Raw genomic sequence first — 21,817 nt, 5'->3', positions numbered from 1 at the left:
TATGAGGCTCAGTCGGTTAAGCATCCAACTTTGGCTCAGGTCATGATCTTGTGGTCTGTGAGTTCAAGCCCCGTGTCAGGCTCTCTGCTGACAGTTCAGAGCCTGGATCCTGCTTCCCATTCTGTGTCTCCCTCTCTCTGTGCTCCTCCCCCACTCATGCTCTGTCTCTCTTGCTCTCAAAAAATAAATAAAACACAAACAATTAAAAAAAATAAAAAAGGAAGTAATGCGTGGAGGTGAATATGAAATATTAGTGGTATAAAAATAAGCTTAAAATGAGAAGGAAGCTATAATCCGGTTTAAATATTTTATTGATATATTTATCTGTTAATAATTTAAAAATTGATAATGGTTTTACAGATCAAATAGTAAATAACCTTACGTACCTTAATATCTTGAAGTTCTGTCTAAATAAAATCTAATCCATGTTAGGAATTCTGTATTTTATCTGCATTTATGATTTTCTTCCTATTCAGGAAGGTAGTGTAGATGGTTCTAAAATGACGTAATCATGCTTAGAACCGGAAATAACCACTACGGTCAGCTAGTATCCTTCTATTATGCCTTTTAAGGAAACGGGCTTAGTGTCTGTATTTTAGTAATAAGAAGATTCTATATCTGCAAATTCAACCAACCAGTGAGATGTTCTTAGATCCACTGACTTGCCCACAGGTAGTGCAGTTATGGCTCTAACTTTTCCCCAAGGCCTCGTGGGTACTTGCACACGGCCGAACAGTTTTGATCATTAGGAACGAGGTTAAGAGAGTCACCTTACACGAGATTCACATCTACGATTGTATGTTAAGTATAACTGGGCCGATAGGATACAGTACAGCGAAGAGCAATTTTATCGGGCTCTACCTTTCCCCCACCAGGAATTTGCAACCTATGGGATGCAGAACATGACCGCCGTCATTTCAGGCCTGTGCAACGTGTATACACATTACATTACCACCTTTGAAGAATACCAGGTAAAGTAGAAAAGTTCTCGTCGCTTCAGTGAACTCTACCCTCATCAAGACTGTGGTGGCAAATGCAGGTTTCCTGTCTAGACTTCCTCAAAGGGGTTTTTGAGTGGTGATTTTGTTTTGGGACAGATGAGAGAATGATAAGCCAGAGGTCGTGTTGGGGAGGATTTGTACCTGGGAGTTTGCCCTTTCCAAGTTCAAGTCAGAATTCTGGCCTCACTGACCTCCACTTTTTCTGAAATGAGTTATTTTGTCGGGGGCTTTGGTAATGAGCACGGGTGCTGGCATGTCTCAGGAGTCCACGTGGAGGCATACGGTCTACTCCTTGACAAACGTCCAGTGACAGCAGCAGTGAGCTCTGTTGACTCTCCTGAAAGTCCCTGTCTTCTAGGAGATCCTGTTGACTAATGATTCCTAACCGGTACACTGGATGGGAATAATTTCCGTTTATCCAGTTTTGCATTCCTCTGTAACCGTTCACTTAGAATTTCCTTCCATTGTGAGTGTACGTTTCAAACAACGATAACACTAGCAGTACCTCTGACTTGGTCACCAATGGGGACCACGGACACGTTTTATATCACCTAGAGTTATTGCAGATTTGGAAACATTTCACTCTCGTTGCTATTTTAAAATCACAGTAGTTTAGGGGCGCCTGGGTGGCTCCTTCGGTTGAGCCTCTGACTTCGGCTCAGGTCATGATCTCACAGCTCGTGGGTTCAAGCCCTGCGTCGGGCTCTGTGCTGATGGCTCGGAGCCTGGAGCCGGCTTCCAATTCTGTGTCTCCCTCTCTCTCCACCCCTCCCCTGCTCGTGTTCTGTCTCAAAAAAAAAAAAAATCAGAGAGGAATTTAAATGTTTTGTCTAACAGCCTTGAAAATTCAGAATAATAGATCTATAAACAGTAACGAATATAAAAATTCCATTTCTGCATTATGAGTAGGAAGGGAGAGAAGAATATGTGAGAAATAAGAAAAAGAAGTTCACTGGAGGAGACACAGAAGCCATATCAATGTATCATTTTTGAGGAGGAAGGAAGAAAGCGAGGGAGAGCGGGGTGGGGTGGGGTGGGAAACCCCAGGGAGAGAAAGGCCCAGAAACAGACAGGAACAGGTATACCAAGAGATGAGGAAAGCATGATTTGAGATAGATAACAAGGAGAGCAGCAGAGAGTTCAAGAAAGATGGGGAGGGGCGCCTGGGTGGCTCAGTCGGTTGAGCCTCCGACTTTGGCTCAGGTCATGATCTCACAGCTTGTGAGTTCAAGCCCAGCATTGGGCTCTGTGCGGACAGCTCGGATCCTGGAGCCTGCTTCGGATTCTGTGTCTCCCTCTCTCTCTGCCCCTCCCCCAATCACGCTGTGTCTCTGTCTCTCTCAAAAAATAAAAACAAACATTAAAAAAAATTAAAAATAAAATAAAATCACAGTAGTTATTAGACCTTATTACTCAGTCAAGAAACACAAACATTACTTGTTATTCAATGAAGAAGAACAAACATTATGCTATCACAAAAGTGGTCTATGAATGTTTGATTCATGTATTTCAGTCTAATTGGTTTTCTTTGTCAACCATGTATTTTATTGTATGCATTTAGAGAACATTTACTCTGAGAGGGGTCCATAGGTCTCAACAGACTGCCAAAGGAGTCCAAAGGCACAAATAGGGTTAGGAACCCCTACTGGCTTCTCTTAGGGACACGCTCCTACCAGGACTAATATTAATTAATTTATTCACTAGTTCATTCCACAGATATATGTTGTGACAGATACTATACTAGCCACTATCTGAGCATAACAATAAGTAACTATCTGCCCCTACCCTCACGATTACTAGGATTTATGGTCTAGTGAAAGACAGAAAAGCAGGCAATCACATTTCTGTAAAAGGGATGCAACAGGGTGATATGAAAACAGAGAGGAAGTGCATTAGTCTATACTGGGCATCTGAGGAATGGAGACTGGCAGATTTTCTGGAAGATGTAACATCTGTGTGAGTTCTTGAGAATGAGTAAGGACTAGTTAGGCAAATAAAATTTAGGGAGGGAGCCGGTATTGGGGAAGCTATGCATGCAAAGGTCCGGGGGGCAATGAGTTGGTACATTTGTGCGGCCATAGTTTGTGGAGGATAGTGAGACAGGGACTAGTTGATGGAGAGGCATGGGTTAATGCAGCATCTTCTATGCTGTGCCCCAGAAAGAAGGCTTTAGAAAACTGAAGTAGAATTCATTGCAAGGGAGGAGTGTTCTGATCAAATTTGTGATCCAGAAAGGTCACTAGGATGGCAGTGTAGAAAGATCAATTGGAAGATTAAGTGTGGAGGCAGAGAACTGGTTGGGAAGCGGTGGTTATGATCCGGGTGAGAGCCAAGGGTTTGGCCACAGTAAAATCAGGAGACCCAGAGGAAAATGAAAGAGTTCAAGAGATGCCAGGTAATGGGAGCTTGGGGATTTACAGGATATAGGATGAGGGAGAGAGAGGAGTCTCTAAGATGTTGGGGGGGGGGTGGCATTCACTGAGCTGAAGAATGTCGCAGGGAGAGGGGGTGCATTTGGAGTGATGGGATCCACTTAAGATTTGATAAGTCTGTGGAAAAACCGAAGGCTTGCAGCTCAGCTAAAGGAGAGTAGATGTATCTGGTTCTAGTTTGTAGCTCCATGATGGTTGAATGTCCTTCTCGGGTCAGTATCCTCACTACCCATTTTCTCCAGGAGTTCCTGAGATTCTCATTCTCCCTCATTGTTTTTTTCTCCTGCTATGCTCCTCGAGGGCAAACATTTATATTACAAGTACTTAACATAGACTTAAGCTCAGGAGCCGTTCCCCTCTTTCAGAGTAGATGGGCTGGTCGTCCAAATACCGGAAGCCGAGAGAAGCCACTGCCTTTAACAAGTAGTTGGTGGGAGCCATTTACTTTAGCCGGTATATGGAAATGTCCACCCTCCGTTGTCATAATTAAATCTTGAACGAGGCCAGTTTGAATTATGTGAGATGTCCAGTATCACCCCTCACCAAAGACGTGGGACCTCTGTAAATGGGTCAAGGCATGTAGAACGGTGTATGATTCAGCCCTGCCTCTCCTGCAGGCTCAGCGATACGAGGCAGCTTCTACAATTTATGGACCACATACCCTGTCTGCTTACATCCAGCTCTTCAGAGCCCTTGCTAAGGCCATTGCTACGGTAACCAAAACTCATATGTGTGTGTGCGTGTGTGTGTGTGTGTGTGTGTGTGTGTGTGTCTCGGGTGGGGAGATGTGGAGGAAAGCCAAAGAAAACCTTAGCCGCAAATGTTCAGTTTTTTCAAAACCTTCATATTTAAAGAGTTTGTAGTTATGAGGTACCTCTAAGAAATGAAACCGATAGTGAATTCAGATTCAGTTAATACATTTTGGTGGTGACAGCTTTGCTCATATGTATTATCTCATGGTATGCTCATGATCGTCACGTGAATATGGCGGTATCATTTCCCCCCCCCCCCCCCACTTTTCAGATAAGCAAATTGGTTTGGAGATGATAGCTCACTGGGCTTACTCTAACTGTAGCTGGGAGTTGAACCAGTGTTCTCGAATCCCGGTGATGATCCTGCCAATGACGTCATGAGTTGAGTGGGTCATTCCTTCTGAGATGCCCATTTTCCGTATTGTAGCATCTCTGAAATCGGGGTGCACCTTCCAATCAGAGGAATCTTATGGTTAAAATTAGTAGCGTGTTTTTACTTTCTTGGTGGTTCAAAAACAATAGTTGCTATAATCAATAGAGGTTTAGATGCAATGAAATACAGCAGGTACCTTGGAATGTGCATTCGCACGCATCTACCTAGAGTAAGTACATCTAAACAAGTTTCCTTGAAAGAACTCCACTTATGGACATCTTCTTCTGGGATGCAGTTATTAATGAAACTAACTCTGGTGTCAGAAGATTACTCAACAAGCAGGATAAAGGGCATAAAATAATAAACAGATCTTTATATAATACCCCATAAGCCCCAGTGAAGGCTGAGAAAGAATTGGGGCATAGCACAGACTATAAAGCCTTTTCAAAGGAAGAGCTTGGTCATATCAAGTTGAAACAATGAAATACCTGTTTCTGTGGGTCCAAAAGTTGGATATTGGCAATCCCATTTGCTTCCTCTAATCGCCGACTGTGTGAAGTTTCAGTAGGAGGTATTTACGTAGGGTCTATTTTAATTACCCCGTTATTGTATTATCATAACACTCCTTCAGCTTCAGCTCTGGTGCTTTTTTTTCAAAGTAGAACTGCTTTGATTTTCATCATAAAGGCTGTAACTAGTTATAGAATATTCAGATGATACAGCAAAGTAGGAACCCATAACCCACCCTGAGAGATGGCCTCTGTTTTCAGAGTTGTAACTTTCATTTACAACTATATGTCTACTGTTCCTCCCATAGAAATAGAATCTTCAAGTTTTATAGTGATACTTAGGAAGAAAGTGTGGTTCATTTTGTAGACATTTGTGTCACAGTCGATGTTATGCATCTGTATCTAAGATTAGCTATGCGATCTTGAAAAAGAATACTGAGTATCTCCAAGCTGATTTTCCCACTTGCAAAATGGGAATGCCAACCGATATTATGGCCATTGAAAAAGATTAAATACATAAAGTGAGGATTAGAGTGCATTATGAAGGACTACTTAAAATTTGAGATCAGCGTTGCGATGGCACTATTAAAGGTGACAAATGTGGAAAACATAGGTTAAACCAGTCACGATATATGCTGATCTTAACTTTTAACTTAAAAGAGTGTTGATTTTTTTTTTTTAATGAGCACAGAGAAGGGCTAGGGAAAAAAAGAAAACTTGGTACTGACTCTGGATAAGAGAGGTACAACACTTTTTAAAAGTAAAAGAGCTTATCGTGTGTCCGGCCCTATCCAAAGTCACACAATTAAGGAATGGCAGTCCCAGGATCTAACCCTGAGTAGTGCTTACACTCAGATAGCTGAACTATACTGCCTTGGGCAGGGGGGCGGGGTGAAAGTGTTGCCTATGACCCAAATTTTCCTCTGGCGACCAAAGTTTACATTCTGGATGTCTAGACTCACGTCTTAGCAAGGTTCCCCCACATCTTGTTAAAGCTCTTAGCTCTCAGAGCGAGGATGTGTGTGTGGGCATTTCCTTTAATGAAGGCATTTCTGGGAGGTGGGAGCCTGGGGAAAGGGGCTTTGACTCTACATTGTGTGCTCCTTAAGCAAATGCTCTCTGTTCTAGGACACGGTAGCCAACCTGAGCAGAGGTCCAGAGCCTCCATATTTCAAACAACTGATAGCCTCATTAATTCCCAATATTGTGGATAGAGCACCACTAGGCAGAAATTTTGGGGATGTTCTGCAGCCTGCGAAACCTGCATACAGAGTGGTAAGGCTCACCAGGAGATCCAGAAGCCTGCGTCTGGGGATGGGGGAAAGATACTGTCTAATGTCACCAACTGCCTCTAATCATGATGCAGACCAGCTGTTAGCAATGATTTTGAAAATTGTTCTTAACTCTGCAGGGCCTCTGCAAACATCAGAATGGGGAAATATTTATTTTTCAGGTGGCCATCATGTAAAATCAAATTTCTAAAATCCAAATTATTCTTTTCTTAATTTTTTCTTTTCCATTTTCTTAAATGAATGAAGAAAATTCATTTTCTTAATGGATGGTCATGGAACCATTTGTTGGAGCTAAGAAAAGTCTCTAAAGTCAAGGACAGGAAGAGCTTGTAGAAGTGAAGCAGGACTATTTTACACTGATTTTACATTGATCTTGTATCCTGCAACTTTGCTAAATCATTTATCTGTTCCAGTAGATTTTGGGCGGGGGATGTGGATTCCTTACACATTTCTACATATGTATCATGTCATCTGTGAATAAAAACAGGCTTCCTTATTCTTTTTTGGATTTCTTTTCTGGATGCTTTTAATTTTTTTTCCTTATTGCACTGGCTGGAATCTCCAATACGATGTTGAATAGAAGTTGTAAGACTGGGCATCCTTGTCTTGTTTCTAATTTTAGGAGGAAGAGTATTTAGTCATTAAGTATGACGTTTTCTTTATGATTTTTGTAGACGCCTTTTATCAAGTTGAGAAAGTTCCCTTGTAGGCCAATTTTTTTCTCTTTTCCTTCCTTCCTTCCTTCCTTCCTTCCTTCCTTCCTTCCTTCCTTTCCTCTAAGAATAGAGGTTGGATTTGTTTCAAATGCTTTTCTATGTCTTCTGAAGTGACCATGAGGGATTTTGTCTCTTATTCTATTCATATAGTGTATCACATTTGTTGATTTTCAGATATTAAATAAATACCCTTTAGTAATGGTGTATAATCCTTTCTATATGCTGTTGCATTTGGTTAGTTAATATTTTGCTGAAGTTTTATACTCACGTCCATGAGGACTTTTGCTGTCTTTTCACATGTTGTCTTAGTTGCCTTTTGTGTTAGGGAAACACTAGTCTCAAAGAATGAGTTAGCAAGGGTTTCCTCCTGCATTTTCTGAAAGTGCATAGAACATATTGGTATTATTTCTTCTTTAAATATTCTATCAGATTTTTCAGCAGAGCCACATGGACCTTGGCTTCTCTTTATGGCAAAATTTTTATTTACTAATTCAATTTCCTTACTCCTTATAAGCCTAACCAGATTTTCTATTTTTTCTTGAGTCAATTATGTATCTTTCTCAGCATTTAATTTGTCTTGAGGAATCTGTATCTTCCTAAAAGTTTGGATCTTCCTAGGAATTTGCCCGTTTCATGTAAGTTGTCTACTTTGTTGAGATAAAATTCATAATAGGTTCTCACAATCCTTTTAATTTCTGTAGGGCCAACAACAATGTCCTTTCTTTCTTCCTGATTTTGATAATTTCTGTCTTCAAAGCGCTAGCTTTTACCTTCATTGATTTTATCTTTTTTTTTTTTTTTTTTTTTTTTCTGTTTCTGTTTCACAGATTTTTGCTCTGGTGTTCTGTATTCTTCCTTCTGATGGCTTTGATTTTATTTTGCTCTTCTCATTTTTTAAGGTTGGAAGCTCTTCTTATGTTTGAGTGTACCTTTTTTTTTTTCTAATTCCTCTGTTGATTTTTAAAAATGATAGATATTTTTAATTATTTTTCTAGCCGTTTTCGAGACTCAAGAAGTCTCTCCTCTCCACACTCTATACTCGGTAGTTGTGACAGCAGGCGTATAGAGGTTCTCCCCACGCCAAGCAATTCTTTAGTCTTCTGCAGACACCCCATTGGTGTCCTACAATTGAATTCACTTCTGACACTGTCTGCTGGGGGTTGGCACATACTCCACAGGTTGAGGGCTCAGTCCCACAGACAGGACCCCCCCCAGCCCCTCACGCTTCAGATACCAATGGCGAATCTAAGTTGTCGCATCTGCTTCGGACCCATTGGCTATGAACTGGAGATCCCCAAATGCCCCATCTCAGGTTAAGTAACTTGCTAGAACAGGCTTAGAGAACTCAGGAAAACAGTTTACTTGCTAGGTTATACACAGATACGACTCAGGAACAGCCTGAGGGCAGAGATGCAGAGAGGGCAAGGGGTAGGGGAGGAATGTCAAGCTTCCGTGACCTCTCCAGGAAGGGCCCCCTACCAGCTTCTCCAAGCATTCGCCAACCTAGAAGCTCTGGTGAAACCTAGACTTGAGGGACTTTTATGCTGATTAAATCATCAGCTGTTGATGATGAACCCAACTCCCAGCCCCTTTCCAGTCCCTGGAGATCAGGGCGTAGGACTTGATCCTTTCAACCGTCTAATCACCTAGTTGATTACCTGGCACCAGCCCTCACCTTGAGGCTATCGGGAAACCCACACCAAAGGCCATGTCACTAAGGTACAATCAGACCCATCCTTCGGGGATTCTAAGGCTGGAAATGTGCCAGGAAATGGGGGCAGGAAGGGAGGCTTAACTGACTGAGCCCCCCCGCCAGGCGCCCCTAGAATATTTTGAATTGAGCCCACGTATTTACCCTTCGGGTGCTGCTTACTGTTTCTAAGGAATTTGAGTTATTGTTACCATCTAGCATCATTTCCTTTCAGCATGAGGAACTTCCACTGGTATTTCTCCAAGGGCAGGTCTGTAACAACACAATCTCTCAGGCTTCATTGATCTGGAAGGGCTGTATTTTCCCTTTATCTCTGAAGAACATTTCACTGTGTTCTTGGTTGCCAAATGTTTTTCTTTCATCGCTCTGAATGTGTCACACGGTTGCCCTGTTCTTTGCTCTCTAATGAGAAGTCAATTGCTAATCCTGGGGTGTGCCTGTAAGTAACGCGTTATATTTCCCTTAACTGCTTTCAAGATTTTCTTTTCTTTTCTTTTTTTGTCTCTGCCACCCGTGTGCTACAATGTATCTAAGTGTGAAACACTTTGGGATTATCCTACTTGGGATGTGTTGAGTTCCTTGGCTCCTCAAGGTAACGTTTATCAAGTTTGGGAAGATTTCATCCATTATTTCTTCAAAAAGAGTTTTGTTTGTTTCTCTCTTTCCTCTAATTCGGGGTCTTCTGTTTTGTGAATGTCAGTATACCTGAGGGCCCATGTGTTTTTGGTTTTTTTTTGAGGCTTTATCAATTTTTCTTCACTTTTCTCTGTCCCTTCTTCTGATAAAATAATTTGTAATTGATAAATGCTAGTTCACTTATCCTCTCTTCTGTCATCTCGTATTTGCTATTAAGCCCTTACTGAGGAATTTCTCACATCACTTGTGATTTTTGGTTCCAAACATCTGATTGGATGCTTAATACATCTTTAAAGTTACTTCTCCTAGGGCGCCTGGGTGGCTCAGTTGGTTGAGCATCTGACTCGTGATTTCAGCTCAGGTCGTGATCGCATGGTTCATGAGTTTAAACCCCACACAGGGCTCTGTGCTGGTAGCGTGGAGCCTACTTGGGATTCTCTCTCTCTCTCGCTCTCTGCCCCTCCCCCCCATTCTCTCTCTCTCAAAATAAACAAGTAAACATTTTTTTAATTAAAAGAAATAAAATAAATAAAATTACTTTTCTTCACTGAGGTTCTCTAGGTCATTATCATCATAAGAATTTCTTCAGTTCTTTACACATAATTTCTATTAGTTCACAGAACATCCTTATAACAGCTGCTTTGAAGTTTGCGTCTGGTTTAATGACAATGTCTGGGGGCACAGAAAGTCAGTTTTGATTGCTGCTTTTTCCTCTTAATATGAGCCATATTTTCATATACGCACATCTCATCATTTTTTGTTGTTGAATCCTGGATGTGTTTTGCTATATTGTAGCAATTCTGGATTCTGGCCTCACCTCTCCACCCCTGGCCTTGTTGTTTTTGTTTGTTTGTTTGCTCATCGAAAACTTGACTAAGTTAGTGAGCTCTGTCTCTCTTAAGTGTGGCTCTCAAGGTGTTGCCCCCGTAGTTACCTCACTCAGTGTTCAGCCCACTATTGATCAGAGTTTGTGCTTGGATGCTTCAGGGAGTAAGAATTTCAGTCTCTGCGGACATAGTCTTCTCTTGGCTTCAGGTGGTTGTCTTACAGAGTTGTGAGGAACTTCCCACACCTCTCCAGAGTTCTCTCTCTCTGTGGCTCTCCTCTGTCCGGTGCCCTCTTCTGTCTGTCACTCTACCTCATCAACGCAAGACTTCCTGGCCTTCGTGGACCCCACAAGGCTGCCTTACTTTGCCTGAGCTCTGCCTCTTTGTGCTGTGAATGGCACGCTCTGAAGGCGTTAAGTTGATCACTGTGTCTGTTTTCCATCACTCTAGGATCACTCTTTCCATTGCTTGTTTTCCTTGCCCTGCAACCATTGTATAATACACACCTGTCCAGCTCTTCTGGTTGTTTCCAGTGCGGGGGATGGGGCGGGGGGGGGGGGGGGAAGGGGGAGACGCACACCCTGTCATTCTGCCTCGTATCTCGTTCATGCCAGTGTAAGCACAAGTCACTCGTGGGAAGTTTTGATCGCTCTTATGTAAGTCAGTCCGTTTCCTATATGTGTGTTGGAGGGAAGTGTGAGAAAATAGCAAAGGCTGAAGAAGCAGCTTTAATGCACTGTCGCTGACATGAGCCATAGCTCTCTGTTTTCATCTACATCTGAATATACTAAAGGCAAATTCACTGGCGAAAAATTGTAGAGCAATTTACTGGCCCCAAATTCCTGTGTCCACTCTTGCAAGGGCATGTTCTCTGATAGTCTGAGAAGATAGCTCACTTGGTTAAATAGAATAAAATCTGTACAGGTGCCCAGCATCCTAGAACATTTCATAAATCATGGCCTAAATCTGAGCCCAGCAAAGAATGCTTTTATTAAAACTCATAAAATGAGTTTTTATTTTCAGGGAGAAGTTGCCGAAGTGATATTTGTAGGCGCTAACCCAAAGAATTCAGCAGAAAACCAGGTAAGCATCAACGATTCTTTTTATAGATTTCAACCCACTTTTCAGTCTTTGTTTGAAAATCCTTCTAGAGGTTAACAACATAATGACAAAATATTCCTACTTGATTTTCATCTTATTTTTTTAAATTTTTTAAATGTGTATTTATTTTTGAGAGAGGAACAGAGAGAAAGAGAGAGAGAGAGACAGGCAGAGAGAGAGGGAGACACAGAGGCTCTGAGCTGTCAGCACAGAGCCCCATGCAGGGCTCAAACCCACAAACCATGAGACCGTGACCAGAGCCGAAGTCCGATGCTTAACTGACTGAGTCACCCAGGTGCCCCTCATCTTATTTTTTTTAAGTGTGGGAAATTTTTCAGTAGGAACAGTAATGTAGAATTAAGTCTGGGAAAAAAAGCACACGGGAAACATTTAACTGGCTCTGCTTAGGCTCACATGTTGCACAATACAGAAAGAACTGCACTGTCTCTTGAGAAGCTATAAATTTGAGTACAATCCCATTTATGTATTCCAACTTAGAAACCCGACTAAATTTGGAAAAATAAAGCGCCAAGGATGAAGTGTATCTTTGGTTCCTTCCTACCCCTGTTTTGGCCCCTCTCCTCCAGGATCCTGGCCTCTGGTCCTACCTGTACTGTCGTGGAGGGGGGTGCCCTCCTGGGTTGGAGCCCTTTATCTTGCATTTGCCATTTCCCTACTCTTTACTACTGGCGCTAATTGGATATTTATTTCTTTACCTCGAAAAATGACACAAGAAATACATGTTCAATGTAAAAATAGGCAATATAGAAGGTTTTTAAAGCAGAATAGGAGGGGCGCCTGGGTGGCTCATTGAGTTAAGCGTCCGACTTCGGCTCAGGTCGTGATCTCACGGTTTGTGGGTTCGAGCCCAACATCGGGCTCTGTGCTGACCGCTCGGAGCCTGGAGCCTGCTTTGAATTTTGTGTGTCCGTCTCTCTCTGCACCCACCCCTGCTCGTGTTCTGTCTCTGTCTCAAAAATAACATAAAAACATTAAAAAAAAATAGAGTTCGAAAGTACCTGTCTTTCCATAAACGTTTTTAGAGGTAATAATTGTTCATAGTTTGTTACATATCAGTTCATACTTTACTGTTTTTATATCCACATAGAAGACACATGGCAAAGTGCACATATGTAATATGGCTGTTAATAAAATGAATTCATTTTACTCCTCTGTAACTCCTTTAGAATGTTCTTATAACTACCCAAGCAACAGCTAGATATGTTCTGGTTGTAAAAATTCAAACAACAAAGAAAGCTGTAGAAGAAAAGGAGTAAGTATACAAAAATGATTTCGAGGTCAGACTTTTTTTTATTGTGGTCGAGGGTACATTTATTCCGTCCATGAGCCATTCTTCCCAGGGACCATTGTTACTTACAACCCCAAACGCCTTTTCTCCAAATCCGCCTTCCATTTCCGTTCATTGAAATCTCATTATTGCTGTGATAATAATTGTGGCAAGAGGACATTGGCAAATACGCCATTAGGGAAAAATGTTCTCCTGCTTGGAAAGTCAACACGCACCTGTTTGCAATAATTTCTCTAGGCAGTCAAACTCTGTCATAATATTTGCATGTTTATAGCATTGTTTTCGGGAGATCTCAAAGTGTGGTAGCAAAACTGCAGGATTAATTGTCATTTGATATCCTTGGGGCGGAGAAAGACTAATCGTCACTATTGCCATGGAGAAGCAGGAGAACAAAATGCTTAGAGCACTGTAATGAGAAAATAATTAATTCCTTAAAAATTTTTTTTTGTAATGTTTATTTATTTTTGAGAGAGAGAGACAGAGCACAAGCAAGGGAGGGACAGAGAGAGAGGGAACACAGAATCTGAAGCAGCCTCCAGGCTCTGAGCTGTCAGCACAGAGTCTGACACGGGGCTCGAACCCCCAGACCGTGAGATCACGACCTGAGCCAAAGTCGAATGCTTAACTGACTGAGCCACCCAGGCTCCCCTAGAATTAATTTCTAAGAAGGCCCTGGGACTCAGCACACGACAGTTTCCACTCCCCTCTTTTGTTGGTAATCGGGACCTCCTCACCTCTGCTTATTCTTTACAGGCGCTACGTGAAGTGCTCTGTGTACGTTGTCACCTCGGTCTAATTCAATCCTTACTTCTGTGCATTGGGTTACATTTTATTATCCCCATGTTACAGACGAAGAAACTGAGGCCTAGAGAAAGATCCAGTAACTTGTATGAAGCACTTGTGTGTCAGGAGTTGTGTGTCAGGAGCTGTGTGTTGGGAGGTGGGAAATGGTAGTCACATAGTTCTCATAGTCAGTGGCCTACCCTCGTTCTCTGGTCCCCACTCTAGACCTGTGCGCCAGGGATCACCCTATCTCCTACTCCATCAACAGCCTCCCCGATGTCACTCTGCCCTAAATGGCCGGAAGCCATTCTCTTTACAAGTGACCATCATAGTGAAAACTTCTTCATTGAATATAACCCATCAGCTGAGTAGTATTTTAGATAATCCCATGGCCCAGTTGTAAATAAGTGATCCATTCACCAGAGTGTTATTTGAACATCTACACGTGACAGGTGTAAAGGACTGTAATGGATAAAAATGAATTAGACACAGGTCCTGCCCTTAAGGGCCACAATCTAAAGATTTTTGAGGAAAATTAGAGATTATGGCCTCTGTATCTTTTAATTTGTTATATCAAATCTGCACTGTATTTGAAGCTGAATTGTTGGTCTGAAATGAATTATTATCGCAATTTTCCAATGGGGGAATGAAACCTGCTCGTGATGTGCTTTCTAGGAATCCATTATGACAAAATATAGGGATTGCTTTCAGCATCTAAGACGGGGAAGGTTTATGCATCATTTTCAATTCTTTTCACTTGGGAGACATATTTACTAATAATTCATTTACCCAGAGATGGAAAGATGAAGAAACATTCCCATTTTCCCTCCTACGTCTTGAAATGACAAGAGAAAGTCTTGGAATATAGATCAATAAACATGTCTTGAAAAGGCTTGACTTAGGCCTTTTTTAGAATCTCGAGTTTTATTCGGTCTCTTCTCTGCCCCGGTTTGCAAAATTTGCTATCAGCTCTAAAATTATGGTCCATTCACTTTTCTTAAAAAAAAAAAAAAAAAAAAAAAAAAGAAAGTCATGGTGTGTAATAGCATGGGTAAAGTGACATTCTGAAGACCTAGCACGGAATGTAGAGAGAGATGCACCTGAGAATATGGACGAAATTCTAATACGTTTTCACACAAGGTATTGGCAGCTCAGCCTACAGACCACAAGGACGTACTTACAGGCAGGCACCTTTCATGACTGTGCGGGGTCTCATCAAATGTGTCAATTGCGTTTCAGACCCATCAGACCTTCCTCACTGTCGAGAAATACGAGGCCACATCAGCAACGTGGCGGATAGTACATAACGACGCCTCCTGGGAGACACGGTGAGCTCGCCTGTTGGACATTTTGTCTTTCAAGCCATGGGAACAGTCGGTCAGTGAAGCGGGGAAGACAAATGGGAACACGGGCTCCAGGCCGGAAATTACTGCTATCAAATTCCTATGGAGCCTTCTGGCCATATTTAGTGGATTTATTCGACTCCATTTGGATTCTCTTTCCCTGCAGAACAGTGGGACATGTGCTACTGTCAGGAGAGGTGCTAATGAGGTTGTGGCCTCCATTTTTCTAAACATCTGTTAATTTTGTTCTTTTCCACGGCCACGGACATTACCCCTGAAGGCTGGCTAGCCTCAGCCATTCTTGCAAATGGGTCGCGAGGCACACGGGCCTCTGTAGGGCCTGACAGTTCCTTCTGGGAAAATAACAAGAGTCTATGGGCAAAATGATTACATGTTTATACGTGGCCAATGATTCTTCATTGGAATTACTAACACACGAGAAGCTTGAGTGTTTATCTTTTCCTGACTCCAGTGAGAAAGAATTTGCTTCTGGAGTTTCCTCGGAGAGGCGTATCTCTGTGTTTTCGTTACCAAATCCCTGAGCCGAATAAATATTTTGAAGATTTGCAAGTGGCATCTGAGATAAGAAAATGTTTTTGTTCCCGAGCGCATCCATTTCACACCGCAGGACAGTGGCAGGGGAGTGGGCAAAAATTTTGGCAACTTGTACCTGACTCACATCACCCTAGATTAGGTCATTAGTTGCGTGTTGGTTTCCTTCACGTGGTTAACTGAAAATAGAGATGGGACCGTGCTGGGGCCCCTGTGATAGCCAGACATAAATCTGGGCCGCAATTTTCCTCGGATGTTTAGGAATCTCGGGCACAGATCATTTTTAAACAAATAATAAATACATATTTAGGGTTAAGATAAGATTATACAGACGATAAAAAAGCATGATTTGTTTTCAAAAGCCCCAAATCGGAACAGCAGTGAGCAGTGAACACTGAGGATATGTATAGGCTTGCTTCTGCCTTGTTCAGCAGCAGCTGGAATGTCACCTCTGTCATGAGAGCACAGGGCCCGTCGCTGAAACACGCAGAATGTTGAGAATACTCTCTCCACCCAGGGAACTTACTGTCTACACAGTTGGGGTTATCAGTCAGTCACCCACTCTATCTCACTTACCTGCAAGAGTATCTCAGCCGCTTGAGGTGGTCAACAAGGGCTCGTGTGAGCTGACTCCGTCTGTTTTTGTGACCTCAGCCCCTGTGTCACACTTCGCTGCCCCTTCCTTCTGCTCTTCCGCTGCACCACGTTTTTTCCTGCTCGGAACGCTTCGCACCCTCTGTTCCTTCTACCTAGAATGTCTTTCCTCTGGGCACATGTGGGTTCAGCTTAAATAACATCTCCGTAGAGATACCGCTGCCATACTTGTTTCGTTTCACCCACCACTTTTAAAAATCATTTCTCAGTTTACCCGTTCACTGCCTTTCTTCCCCCCCTTGCCCTGGTAGAACACAAGCTCCATGGAACTTGGAGCCATGTCTGTCTTGCTTACGGCCATATCCTCGTGCCTCTAGAAAAGAGTCTGGCGCATGCACTCGTGAAGTAGATATTTTTAACAAATGAATCTGGCTGGGAGAGGAAGTGTCAGTTGAAGCAGAGGACAGCAAGGGCAGAGACAGTGCCACAGCCATTCTCAAACAGGAGACATCCGTGTTCTGAGTATCGGGTGAGGCTTTTTGGGGATGGATAAGGTTTGGGTGGTTATAAAGGTAGAACAGGCAAGACAATTTCTACAACTGGCTATTAACTAAAGGTTCCCTTCTAGAAAGTATTTGTCCCTGTTTTGTTCATTGCTGCACTCCCAGTATCTAGGAGAGTGCCTGGCTTACGGTTGGTACTCCCTGAATGTTCATATAATGACCAGTCCTACCTTTGTTGAATCACACCTTTTTAAGAGTAAAACTTGGTTTGTTTGTTTGTTTCCTACCAACAGTTTCTATTGGCACAAGGGATTGCTGGGTCACAGCAATGCGACGATACAATGGCATATTCCGGGTACTGCCCAGCCTGGAATCTACAGAATGAGATACTTCGGACACCATCGGAAACAGGACTTTCTCAAGCCGGCCGTCATACTTCCATTTGAAAGCACTTCCTCCGCCTTTGAAGTTGTAACTAGTTAATGAAAAGTTGACGAATAATTTAACGCGTGGCTGTCCTCCCTAATTTATAAAAATGATTTCACACGAATGTAAACAATTAGGATGACTTCTATAATTGTCCCTGTTTGAGGACAGATAGTTTCCTGTGAATGGGACAGAGGTGTGTGTGTGTGTGTGTCTGTGTGTGTGAGTGTGTGTGTGTGTGTGTGACTGGTGGTCTAGAGCCTAACACATGATTTTCCTCGGGGCCTTGCAACTGTTTGAAGGGACAGTTCCCCTCGATATAAAACCTCTGAAAAGTTAGTAAGAGTGGCTGAAGATGTGTGAACAGTGGTTCAAGTATTTATTTATAGAATTATTGAGTGTTAGGCTGGGAAAGTTTAAAGAGCTCATGTAGTTGGAGTCTTCATTTTGCAGATGGGAATGATGAAGTTTCATGGATTTAAGATTCACAAAGGCTACAGGACCTCTCCCCCCATCACACTTTAAAAAAATAGTATATAGACATTGACCATAAATGTATAAGTCCAATTAGAGGCAATTGGTGTGGAAATGAGCATGTCAGCTTTTCTCTATTTAGCATAGCCTCTCAAAGCGATTACCCTGGACTTGATGTACCTGGTCCAGAGTTGTTGATATTGTTAAATTATTTCTGGCCTTCAGAGGCCAAGTACAGGAAAGTCAGACTTAGAATATTTTGATCATGCCCTGTGTTTCCCTAAGTGTCCTTATCCCTCTGAATTGTGTCTCCTCTCCTCAAGACTGGCTCTGAGTGATTTTGACTGTTTTCACTACTCACATTCATCCCCCAAACCTAAGACTTGTCGTTGGTGTAGATATTAAAACAAAAGTGTTAGTGGATTGGAAGTCAGTCCTCAAAGAGCAAGATCTAAAATTCATTTATCTGTTCTTGTATCACTCACTTACTCGTGGACCCATTCAATTACACAGTATTTATTAGGGCCTTGATAATTAGTTATCATATTTGAGATGAACGTGTAAGTGTCAAAAGGGGACCGTTGTGAAGAAGAAAATACTCAACTGAGGATATCAATTTTGGAAGGCATTTAAAAAGCAGTAATCTTCAAGTCCTATCTCATGTGTAATCTGTGTTGGGTGCTCGAATTTTGGGGGAAAGAGGCTCCAGACAATTTGGACAAAGCTGGTTCAAAAGTAATTCGAGGGCCTTATGAAATTCCCAGTCCAACGTCCCGAAGAATGAGATAGGACAATCCGACATTGATTGCCTGAAAGTACCAATTCCATTTAAAATTATCCAAGTTAACTGGAGCTAGCTCCCAGGCTACAAAGGAAATTTCCCAAACCCAAATCATGCTTTTTGTATGAATGTCAGAGCTTTAGCATTTTAGGAAAAAATCAACCTTAATTTCAAAAACAAACTTTACAGCTTGAAAATAGTAATGATGCTAATCACGATGAGACTGACATTCATCTAGCTGTGACTCAACATGCCGTATTGCATTGGGACAAACCCGGAACGCTTTTTGATGACCCAGGGCTCTGGTTCTATGCGAGTTCACGGCTGGAGAATTAGCTCATCAGGATTCCAAAGGGTAGCGATCATTTTTCCTAATGACTGTTTGCTATCACAGTTCAGAGTCTTCCCAAGAGCAAGGAATTCTGAAAGTAGTTGACCTTAGATAAATTATATCAGCACTGATGATAAAATTGTTCTCATGACTCAGAAGCGTACTGAATTTTTTCCCACTACCTCCATGCCTCCCACTGCAGCTTTTCTCAGTGGACCTGTGAGTCCCTGTCGTTCACTTGGACCCGTGCCAAGCCAGACACTGCATTGCCTCGTACTGATGCTTCTGCACCAGCCCTCTGTCCACCAGGACTCCTGCCCCCAAAGAACCCGCAGAAACCTGTCTGCACGCCCGCTGCCCTCTCTTCCAATCCAATTCCATTTTCTGCGTTTTGTATGTAAAAATAAGACCAGATCTCCTGCCGCTGTAGAAACCATAGCTATTCACGTGTGCGTAAAAGAACACCACAAAAGAGGCGGTGATCTGTTAACGTACAAACTTAGATCCAAGCTATGTCATTGGAGCCAGACTATGGGGAGAAAGCCCCTGAAATTGGCGGCGAATATGGGGAAAAGGGGGCTGGTTGGGGGGGGGGGGGGGGAGAACGCTTCTGCAGAAGATTTTGTGTCTCCTGTCAAAGTGTCTGCATTTTGTTTGTTGTATTCTGCCTTCTCTGGTTTTAAGAATGCTGTGACTTCCTAAAAAAGCACTGACTGATCCCCCTACGATTTTCGATGAGTATTATATCAATTGCTAATACTCAATATAAGACTTAATAATAAATCACTGAATACAATTGTGAATGTATGGTCTATGGAGAAGTGGAACACTTGTTTTTCTTTTTAAAAACATTTTTTTTAATGTGTATTATTTTTGAGAGAGAAACAGAGTGTGGGTGGGGGAGGGGCAGAGAGAGAGGGAGACACAGAATCAGAAGCAGGCTTCAGGCTCCGAGCTGTCGGCACAAAGCCTGATGCGACCCGGGGCTCAAACTCATGACCATCACAGGGCTCCAACTCACGAGCCGTGAGATCATGACCTGAGCCGAAGTCAGATGCTCAACTGACTGAGCCACCCAGGTGCCCTTTGTTGTTTTTAAGAGATGGACTGAATGGTGCTGGATTCCATGTGGGTCAGGTTGAAAAGTGATATGGATGGTCTCTGTAAGTAACCACCCAAACATAAAGGGTCCGCTTCGTCCGTTCCTGTGCTCCAAAGATGTATTGCTGGAAAAATACATATGGTTGAATGTATTTTAGGACTAGGGCAACCGGGAGTTTCCTAGGCAGGTAGTTATCTGCAAAATTGTCTCATGAGCTAATTCTGAAGATGCTAAGAATGACTATATTTGTGAATATGTTTCTCCAGGTTGCCTCCTCATACATCTCCAGCATAGGAAGACACACCGCCCTTTTTTTTTAAATTTTTTTCTTAACATTTATTTATTTTTGAGACAGAGAGAGACAGAGCATGAACGGGGGAGGGGCAGAGAGAGAGGGAGACACAGAATCCGAAGCAGGCTCCAGGCTCCGAGCCATCAGCCCAGAGCCCAACGGGGGGCTCGAACCCACGGACCGCAAGATCGTGACCTGAGTCGAAGTTGGACGCTCAACCGACTGAGCCACCCAGGAGCCCCAACACACCGCCCTTTTCTAACGTTGGCGCCTGGGTTTCATCTTTAGCCAACCAATTTCGTCATTAGACGATCCTTTTCATGCCTTTAGCTCTTCAAATAATGATTTTGCTTCCGGTATCCCAATGCCACCTGCTGGTTTATAGTGGCTTTTGGAACATCATGCCTTACATGAGGCCACAGAGGAAAATTTGCATGTTCCTTACATAATTAGAATGTGTTCAGCTGTAACAGCATATTCCTGATCAACAGGGGTCCAAGCGCTAAAGACATTGACAGTCGCACATAGCAATGTCTTAAGGTGACCAGTTCAGGTTTGGTGCAACCACTCAATGATGTCACTGCTTTTTTTCTTTTTTCTTAACCTATTAACTTTAATTTTTTGGCTGTCGCCTCAGTCTAAAGAGACCTACCTTGTGTCTTCATGCCATTGTGTGCAACAGCAAGAAGGAAGGGGAGAGTTCTTGGAATCTCTTTTTGGAAGGTGAAAAATATTTAGTGGGAACCCAAGTAGAATTCCCTTTCCATTTCCTTGTCTGGAATTGTGTCACATAGCTTTAAGGGAGCCTGAGAAAGAGAATATTTGGCATTTTCTGCCTTTAGAGAGGGAGACAAGTTCTGATAGCAAATCTGTTTTAGGAAAGAACACACCCTGGGGCTTAATGGTGACAGGGCTTGTTTTCTACATTGTGAAATATATGCATTCATTCAGCAAGTTCACACTGAGCGACTGTATACTTTGTGGGCATTGTGCTACCCCCTGGCGATACAGTAACGATCAAAGCAGAGCAAGTTCTTGCCATCAAGGAACTCAGACTTTTAATGGAAGAAGCAGACAAGTAAACAGGCGATTCTGTACAGAGTGACTCATACTGCTGCAGTTTAGGGTGTTAGAGATGGGACCTTATATGGTCTTGGGGAGAATGCGGGAGGTTTCCTGGAGTAAATAACGTCTAAGCTAAGACCCAAAGGATATTAGCTAGAAGAAAGCTAATGATGTGTGTGTGTGTGTGTGTGTGTGTGTGTGCGCGCACGCTCCTTCCCATGCATGGATGCAGGATGACTAGACTATTTCAGGTAAGGGGAATATCAAATAGCTAATCACGTCTGTAGTTCTCATGCAAGGGAGGAATGGCCAGAGAGGTATCACTGAACTTCACCTTCATAAATAGCAATTTGGTTTTACGTTCATATTAGCATTTTCTCCCTTAAGACCCTTCATTTCTTATATGCATGTGCTTGAACGTATTTTCCTTTTGCTAAACTAATAAAACACATCTTTTATAACTAAGGCAACTGATTTTCCCAGTCTCCAGTGACATTGGGCATCACCCTTCTGTCTTCATAGTCTGTAAGTGTTTCTTGGAATTGGATTTATTGACATTTCTTTTGCTTCTGTCCATCTCATGTTTCCAAATCTTGATTTCCTTTTGCTTTTTTGTGCCTATGAAGTGGGATATTACAGCCAACAAACACCACTCTCTCCCTTTAGATGGAGTCCAGAGTTCCAGCCTACATCTTATAAGTACTTATTAATACTAAAAAAACTGACCCACCCACATAAACTTCAAAGTACCTCAGTGTACATAACTTGAAGTTATTGGAGATCCAGGCTGTGTTGACCTTTTTCTGGCTGTGTTTTAGGATAATGAGCAATCCAGAGACCTGGGATATTGGCTTAACACTAGCAGAAGAGAACAAGTCTACCAGCCCACTTTCTGGAAAGATTGACTTGACC

The 21,817-nt window shown here is 42.5% G+C and overlaps 1 protein-coding gene across 3 annotated transcripts in view; it reads left to right on the top strand.

Moving 5' to 3' along the window:
- ASAH2 (N-acylsphingosine amidohydrolase 2) overlaps positions 1-16,940 on the top strand; it is an 89,051-nt gene extending 72,111 nt beyond the window's left edge. For 2 of the 3 annotated variants that reach the window (XM_042908695.1, XM_042908696.1), the window contains 6 exons: positions 876-971; positions 4,051-4,146; positions 6,196-6,342; positions 11,273-11,332; positions 14,682-14,770; positions 16,728-16,940. In XM_042908695.1, the coding sequence (XP_042764629.1) occupies positions 876-971; positions 4,051-4,146; positions 6,196-6,342; positions 11,273-11,332; positions 14,682-14,770; positions 16,728-16,917 (678 nt within the window). In that variant the 3' untranslated portion in view covers positions 16,918-16,940. The remainder of the gene's footprint in view (positions 1-875; positions 972-4,050; positions 4,147-6,195; positions 6,343-11,272; positions 11,333-14,681; positions 14,771-16,727) is intronic. The other variant, XM_042908697.1, reaches the window with a different exon arrangement.
- Positions 16,941-21,817: the final 4,877 nt, after the last annotated feature.

The sequence above is a fragment of the Panthera leo genome, chromosome D2, assembly GCF_018350215.1.
Source record: "Panthera leo isolate Ple1 chromosome D2, P.leo_Ple1_pat1.1, whole genome shotgun sequence".
In the NCBI taxonomy this organism is placed as follows: Eukaryota; Metazoa; Chordata; class Mammalia; order Carnivora; family Felidae; genus Panthera; species Panthera leo.
This window is presented reverse-complemented; position numbering and strand designations above follow the sequence as displayed.